The sequence below is a fragment of the Homalodisca vitripennis genome, chromosome 5 (genome assembly GCF_021130785.1).
Source record: "Homalodisca vitripennis isolate AUS2020 chromosome 5, UT_GWSS_2.1, whole genome shotgun sequence".
NCBI lineage: Eukaryota > Metazoa > Arthropoda > Insecta > Hemiptera > Cicadellidae > Homalodisca > Homalodisca vitripennis.
The window spans coordinates 132,296,776-132,304,861 of record NC_060211.1 but is presented as its reverse complement, the minus strand read 5'-3'; the positions used below and the strand labels follow the sequence as shown (position 1 = coordinate 132,304,861).

The following is an 8,086-nucleotide window of genomic DNA, read 5'->3' as shown; positions in this document are numbered from 1 at the left end:
GTTATGTACAATCATTTAGGTGTAGAGGGACGGGGGGGGGGGTACGGGGGGTGGTATACGGTGGGACGCGGGGGCTCAGGGGCGCGTCGGGGTGCGCAAGGGGCGGGTAGACGTGGGACTACAGAACAGTTCGGAGCGGTGGGGTGTCAGAGGCTTATCAAGGAGGGGGGTGGAGGGGGGTTGGACCCGGGTGGGGGGTGAAACGGGGGAAGGGGGGCACAGGGGTTAGACCACGGGGGGGGTAGCGTAGGGGGTCGAGGGGGGAGAAGTCGAGGGGGGGAATTTGGGAGAAGGGGGGTGTCAGTGGAGGGTACATGAGCGAAGTACGAAGGTAGTCGACGGGAGGAAGAGATGAGAAGGGGAGGTGCTGAACGAGGGGAAAGGGACAGGTGAAGCGGGAGACCAAGGGGGGTAGGAGCTGGGAGATGAAGGGGGGGGGGCTGGGGGTAGGGGTGATAGTAGGGAGAAAGGGGGTGGAAGGGGGGGAGGGTTATGAGGTGGTGGGCTAGTGGGTCCTAGATGTGCGGGGTAGCCGTTCGTGGGGGGTGGTTGGGTAGGGGGCGGGCGGACAAGGGGACTGCAAGCGACCGAGGGGGGACGGGCAGAGGGGGAAGAACGATTCGGGTGGCTTTGTTGTGTGCTCTGAGCACTTGGTGCTGTTTTTCTTGCGCGGTTCTGTATTTACCGTACCTCTGGTTTCTTATGCAGTTTCTAACTCTTCTTTGATCCCTCCGCTGTCTCTGTTCACCCCTATAAACAAAAATCATTATTTTCATTACTAAACTTAGCTTCGTTCTGCATCAGATCCCGAAACCACCAACTGGGATACTATTTTGACTGACAGAGCCCAGGAAGTCGATGAGGATATGGTTATCGCAATTATCCTCTTTGATCCGATTGCGCTTCTTTTTTATCTTGATCAACATATTGAAGTTGTAGTCAATGCTTCCGAACTGCTGTTCTCATTATTGGCATAACCTTTTGTTTCTTAGGGTTAGGTTTAATTAAAGGAAATCAACAATTTTTCTATTTTGGTAGTCATAGTCAATTAGGAAATATTTAGACTTGCACCCAGCATGAATAAGCATAAAACACGAACACAATCAACGACCTGCACCTCAAAAACGAACTTAAGCGTGATGGGATGCGACAGCACAGTGTAACTTAAACGCGAACACAACCAAGGTCAAAGTCAACTTAGTCAACACACTTTGTTGATCTCGGGGGCGGTGGCGTCGGTGAAGGAATGGAGGGGGAAAGGAAGGGTGTGGGGTGGGTATTGGCTTTGTATTGAGAGGCGCAGCTGCGCATGCGATAAAACTAGGTATGGACTCGCCTCGTCAACTTCCTCTGCCTTGATTCCGTGCAAGATCACACTCACTAGCACAGCTCACGACTGCTTGTACGGGCCGCTCTTACTATCTGCTTACGAGTCACTCGCAAGCAAAAGCATAGTCATAATATAGATCCTACCTACAATTTTTTTTAACCTAAACACTTGTACTCGTAGTTTTAAAGCGTTCCTTGCGTTCCGGGACACTCTTGGGAGGTAAGGGACGCCGTTCACTTGCGTTCCCACTGAAATTAACCCACTGGTTGGGTGTAAACAATAGGTGAGACTTGTTGACCAATATTGTTTATTGCACTTTTGTGTCAGTTGAATCTGTTATAAATTCGATAAATATTTGATTTTTTTAATACGTGAATTTAATGTTTTGGTTTTTAGAATTATCAGTTTTTTTTTTATCCAGGGAAAAGATAACAAAAACAATACGAGGAAAACAACTGTTACAAAGCAAAACTTCTTACATACATGGCTATAACGCCAGCTTGCTAAAATATGACCTGTAGCTATGTCTTAATTAGAAATGGTCATTACAAATGCGTGTCTATATTGTAGTAATGAAATTAAAATAACAAAGCACACTAACGTAATGGTTTACATGGCAATTGGTTCTAAGAAATCTATTCTAATTATTTACATGGCAATTGGTTCTAAGAAATCTATTCTAATTATAATTCCGTAGGATATTTTACTGCTTATTTACACGGAACATTATAGGCCTTTGAGTAGATAGATCTTGTGTTCATCGTTCATTGCATTAACTGAAAATTTAATTGTTTAGCTGAATGTAATCTGTTATCGTTGTTTCCTAAATAAATACAACTGTTTATTTAATTACATTGAAACATAAAACCAATATTTAATACTTTTATTTTTGTGAGGCCTTGTTATCGAAAGGCCTCACAAAAATAAAAGTATTAAATATTGGTTTTGTGTTTTATTGTAATTACGTTGAAAGTAACCAATATAACCTCCATCTACAACAACAACTGTTTATGTTAAAATGTTTCGACAGAACGCTTTAAGCCTTTCAATATACATTGACGTAATTGATCAAAATGATAAGTTATGTAAAACAACTTTAGAATCCATTAAATCAATGAAAGACATCCTTTTACTTCCTTCATGTTCTGGTTTGTAATATTATTCCAATGGTAGATGACATGGACGTCTGACTAGCTGCAGACAGTTTTTCTTAGGGTAACTGAGAATGACGTGTCACGGAAAATTTCGTTTTACGTGGAGGTTCAGCACTAGGGTGTAATAATGTCAAAGCTGAAGTTCTTAAAGAAAACGTTTTCTCCGTTTCCAAACCTTTACTCATTTTTATTTAACCTTAGCCTCATATTCGGAATTTTCCTGATAATATGAATATTGCCGAAGTATTTTCACTTTACAAAGGTATTAGCGTATTTTAGACCAATCTCTTTGTTTAATGTGTTGTTTCAGATAATAGAGAAAATATTAAAATAGCAGTTGGTTGGATTCCCCGAAGCAAATACGATTATGTACAACTTTAAATGGGGTTTAGACAACATAAAAACATAACTGACGCTCTCTAATATGTTTCTTTTTGTTGTTTGTCTACGATTGATTGCTAAATGTTGGCAGAAATATTTACTATACCATTTTAAAATTGCCTAAGTTAGAACAATTGATTTATGGTTTTAAATGCCAATAATAATGCACACAATGTGATCTGGACTTAAAGATATTTAGATAGCATTGCAGATGCGTATCACCATTATGATGAGTATTCTCAACTTAAGAAGATATAACAAATTATTTCACGCGCAATATACTTGACCTATGTACATAAAACTAATTATTTAGTTTTAGCATTAAGTATCAGTTACCTATAATGATTTGTCAATGCAGTATATTAGTTTGCATTTATTTTAGATGATCTAATATATAAACAAAGAACAAGGTCTTGAAAACATATGTTGTAAAATATTATCTTATACAGTATAGAGACCAATCGTATAATATTAGTTAGTAGTGTCTGTGGTTGTTTGTAGGTGATAATGAAATGATAAACTAAAAACATAAACGCTTGACCTTATTTCATCTCTCAATAACACTTTATCTCAAAGCACCATATCATACAATAGTGGTTCCTGTATCCTTTGATTGTATTCGTTACACAAGAGATAACTCTTCCAATTCTATAAACTGAGGCACAGAAAGTGAGCTCTGATACTTCCTTCTAAGAATAAAAGTAAAATAACAATCAATATTAAAATGGCAAAGTAAATATCCCCTTCACAATTGCTAGTTTATATGTACAGCTAAGATCAATTTAAGTACTTTCTAATCTTTCCCTTCTAAATAAAATTTATACAATTGAAGAAATGTGACCACTGTACACATTTTCAAATATAAATAATCATACCTAAGAACGAAAACATTGAAGTTTTTGTTGGTTTAAGACTTAAATAGGAACTAACACTGAACGTATTGAAAGACCCTAGATTCATAGAGACAGACATTTTTCCATGAGCAGTATAAGTGATGCTAAAAATTAATCAATTTCAGATTTCTAATCACCTTTATGATTACTTTAAGAATAAGAGAACCTTAAATTCCAAGTACTGCTGGTCGTTGTATTTTATAGTTATGGAAATTGATTAACACTACCCTTTTAGGGATGAAGTAACGACAAAACTAAGCCTTAAAGCTTAAAAATTATTTAAACTTGTAAATGCTTTAGTAAAAATAACTTAGTTACGGAACTGATAATATTTGATGCAGTTACAATTGATATTCAATATTTAATATATACGACACTTATTCATCAAATACCATAACAATGTACTCTGGATAACAATATGACCTTTGTTATCCTTTGTTTACAAGAGCTTTTCTCCCTCTGATAGTAAAGTAAGTGGCTATGAAGAAGATTACTGTCTATTCTGATATAAAAGACAGCTTTTCGTCAACGTGGAGGTCGTCTAAGTAAAATAAATTAAAAGGATAGTAAATGAAGAATGTTTTTTTATTCATCTTTAAACTATGTAAAAACCAGATATTATTTTAGGCTATGGATAAAAGCATTTTTCTTAATTTTTTACAATACAGTACCAAAGAATATATATTATAATATATTGGGTGTAAAATGTTTTTGAGGATACCAATATCGACAAGTATAAATAAAAAAGTTTTAGAAATTATTAAAAGTATTTTGGTAATACAAGAGAATCGTGCACAGGATGTTCACGAACCTTCCAGCAATATTTCGGAAACTTCTTCATATGTGTCTTTTATTTAAATTCAGAAATAACCAAAGAGTAAAGGAAATATTGCATTGCCATATCACATTCAAGATGATGGATGGTTGAAGTTTTCTAATCTGGGAGAAGCTGTAATTGTTTATATGTATACGACTTTTTAACCGTGTATTACAACTTTTAAACGGTTAAATCAATAATATTCATTGTCCAGGATCAAACCATAACTTGTTTACGGTATTTGGTGAAAAAAATTCAAACGTCCACAATATTGAAACGTAATAATAATAATAATAAATTATTTATTGCGTAGAACATAAAAACAATGTTATAGCAATCGTCACGTATATCGTTAAAATTAAAAAGCTAAATTTTCCAGTCGTTCTACCATCGAAGTCCCTTCCATACATACAATTTTTGCGTTCACTCTCTCTCACTCATTCGAATTGATCCACCACTTCCCCGGTCAGTCAGCCAATTGAGAGGTCTCCCAATTGTGTGCCATAAACTCGTCTATACTGTAGAACGCATGTGTAATCAATGTTGTTTTTAGACGAGCTTTGAATGCCTTCAGCATGGGGACACATTTAATCGAGTTCGGCAAGTTGTTGACAATTCGAACTCCTGCCTGAGAAGGCAAACGCTCGCGAGCTACCGTCCTGTGTCTTCCAGTTCGGTAGTCATCCCTGCCTCTAGTTGCATAAGAGTGTAAATCACTACCTCTTGTGTGTTCGCATTTGGATTTGAAAATAAGACACGTTTCCAAGACGTAGAGGCAAGGTAATGTCAACAATTTTAGATTTTTGAAAGCTGGCCTGCACGACTCTCTCCATTGCAGTTTTGCAATTGTTCGAACTGCTTTTTTTTTGAAGGATGAAAATTCTGGAAAAGTTTGCGGTTGTGCAACCTCCCCACAATGCCAATCCGTAAGAAAGGTGTGGGTAGATCAGTCCATAATATGCCGTCATCAGTACCTGCGTTGGGCAGTATTCGGACAGTTTCCTTAAGACATAAATGCCTGAGGATAACTTTGAACAAACATAGTCTACATGACAATCCCAAGTCAAACCTCGATCTAGGTGTATTCCAAGGAATTTCATTGAGTACACTTCAGTGATTTCAGATTCGTCTAACATGACTGTAGGACTACAATCTGAATCTGTTTGTCGGAAACTAAATTGAATGAATTTTGATTTCAAAGGATTTTTTTGAGATTGAGCTCATTGAAATGTTGAACTGCACTGTTGAGCTCAATGAACGTAATTTTTTCAAGTTCTTCTTTTGATTTTGAGTTGAGACAGAGAGTCGTGTCATCTGCGTACTGGACGAGTTTCCCTTGTTGTACCGATGAACCAACATCATTTACGTAGATCAAGAAGAGTAAAGGGCTAAGTATGGAGCCCTGAGGAACACCATAGCTCAGACCCTCCTCTCCCGATTTGACGCCTGAAATGCCTACAAATTGTGTTCGATCACTGAGATACGATTTCAGCCACTTGAGCGACACTCCTCGCATCCCGTAATACTCCAGTTTGCGAATGAGGATTTGATGGTCGACACAGTCAAAACGCTTTTGATAAGTCAAGGAAAATACTCAAAGTATCTCCTCGACCTTCAATTCCCTCTACTATCGCATCGACTAGACGCACGACTGCGTCTACCGTCGATCTACCACTTCGGAATCCGAACTGGTTTACAGACAGCAGATGGTGTTTGTCCAGAAAATTCACACAACGGGAAAGAAAGAGCTTCTCAAAGATTTTGCTGAAGACCGGCAATATCGATATGGGGCGGTAATTTTGAGTTGAAAGAGGGTCACCCTTCTTAAAAATTGGAGTGACTTTAGCGATTTTGAGAGAGGAAGGAAACGCTCCAGAGTGAAAAGAGAGGTTGATAAGGTGTTCGAGCGGGCCCAATAAATGCTTAGAGCATTGCTTTAGGAGCCACGTTGACACATAATTTGAGTCATTAGACCGTTTTGATGGGAAGCCTCGTATCACTCTAGCAATTTCCTCCTCTGATACCGGGACCAGAGCCAATGAAGCTATTGGACTCGGCACTGACATGTGAACCGGCTGGCTATATGGAGGACGATGTCCTAGTTCAGCTCCAACCGAGGAAAAGAATTTATTGAACTCCTCAGCTACCCTTAAAGGATCATTGATGAGTTTATCTTTGATCTGTAGTTCAATCGGTTTATCAATTAATACATTTTTATTGTTGATGAAGGCCCATGCAGTTTTTGATACGTTTTTCGACGTGAGCAACGCTTTGTTTACATCATAGGCTTTTGCAGCTTTGATGACTTTTCTATAAATTTGTTTGTACTTTTGAAAAAATCTTTTGAACTCTTCGTTAACTGTGTGCTTGTTTTTTTTCCGAGAAAAATAAAAAATTTTCTCTAGAAACCAGGATACCTTTGGTAATCCATTTGCACTTTCGTTTCTTAGGTCTTTGTTTGGTTTTCCTTAGAGGACAGCTCACGTCTAGATGAAAATTGAACGTTTGTTCAAATTTTTGAAATTGCAACTCAAGAGGATCCCTAGAATTCAAAAAGTTCCAACTTTCTTTTGCCAGCTGAAATTTGAGCAATGCTATGTTTGTGGGCCTTGTATCTCTGAATGTTTTCTCTGAGATGGGACCCCTTGGTGCCTCGTGACCATTGATGATGGCCTGTTGGCCATAGTGGTCTGAAATGGCTGTGTCGACCACCAAGACCTCAACGTCTGTCAAATCTGTGATGACGTTGTCAATCGCGGTCGCTGAGTTGGCCGTCACTCTTGTTGGAGAGTTAACCGACCAGTTCAGGCCAAACGACCCCAGCAAGTCAGCTAAGTCTCCCATGACTATGAAACCGCGAGTTTTATTTGCAACGTCAGTCAAGATTTGATCGAATTTTGAAAAAACAATTCCTCGTTTCCGTTGGGAGACCTATATAGACCAATCACATCAATATGAGAGTGTTTGGTTTTGAGTTTTACACCTGTATGTTCACAGTGTTTGTCTGTAGGTTTTGAAAAGAGTGAGAGGGGTAAAGGAGAGCTCATTTTTCAGAAATATTGCTACACCTCCTCCTTTGAAGGAGTTGCGGCAGTAAAAATTTGCCAATTGGTAATTTGGAATTTTAAAGTGTTCGATATTGTTGTTGTTAAAACCGTGTTCGGTCACAACTAACAAGTCTTGATTGAGCTCCTCGCACATGAGAGTAAGCTCATCCACCTTATTCGTAGCCATTTGTGCATTTTGATGCACAAATGACACTGTTTTAGAAATGTGTTTCTTTAAATTGGAATTTTTTATTTTATTTTTGTCAGTCAAATTTGTATGGGGATCAGAGGTGGAGCTTCTACTAAAAAAGACTGAGTGCTGGTTGTTTCTGCAATTGAATTGGGCTTAGATGTCCCAGCGACAACTTCAGCAAAGGTGATATGCGGCAGAGTGAGAGGAGCGGACGTTGATGGAGACGACGGTGAAGACGCTGGCCCCAAAAGTGTCAGAGAAGGCGTTGGAG

General features: G+C 38.6%; 1 protein-coding gene across 1 annotated transcript; it reads right to left on the bottom strand.

Annotated features, from left to right (window-relative positions):
* Positions 1 to 300: 300 nt before the first annotated feature.
* On the bottom strand, positions 301 to 7,809 carry LOC124363629 (vegetative cell wall protein gp1-like). The gene is made up of 4 exons (XM_046818889.1): positions 7,751 to 7,809; positions 1,505 to 1,578; positions 1,211 to 1,380; positions 301 to 675 (listed from the first exon to the last, which is right to left on the bottom strand). Exons 1-4 carry the CDS (start codon positions 7,807 to 7,809, stop codon positions 301 to 303), a joined length of 678 nt encoding a protein of 225 aa, XP_046674845.1.
* Positions 7,810 to 8,086: the final 277 nt, after the last annotated feature.

What these genes read in the sequence shown, in the direction of transcription:
- LOC124363629 (XM_046818889.1), bottom strand. Translation starts at nt 7,809, where the DNA reads ATGGCTACGAATAAGGTGGATGAGCTTACTCTCATGTGCGAGGAGCTC. An exon ending in GAGGAGCTCAATCAAGACTT is followed by an intron (nt 1,579 to 7,750) that starts GTTAGTTGTGAC and finishes GGTTAATTTCAG; the next exon opens with TGGGAACGCAAGTGAACGGC. An exon ending in CCGCCCCCGAGATCAACAAA is followed by an intron (nt 676 to 1,210) that starts GTGTGTTGACTA and finishes CGGTAAATACAG; the next exon opens with AACCGCGCAAGAAAAACAGC.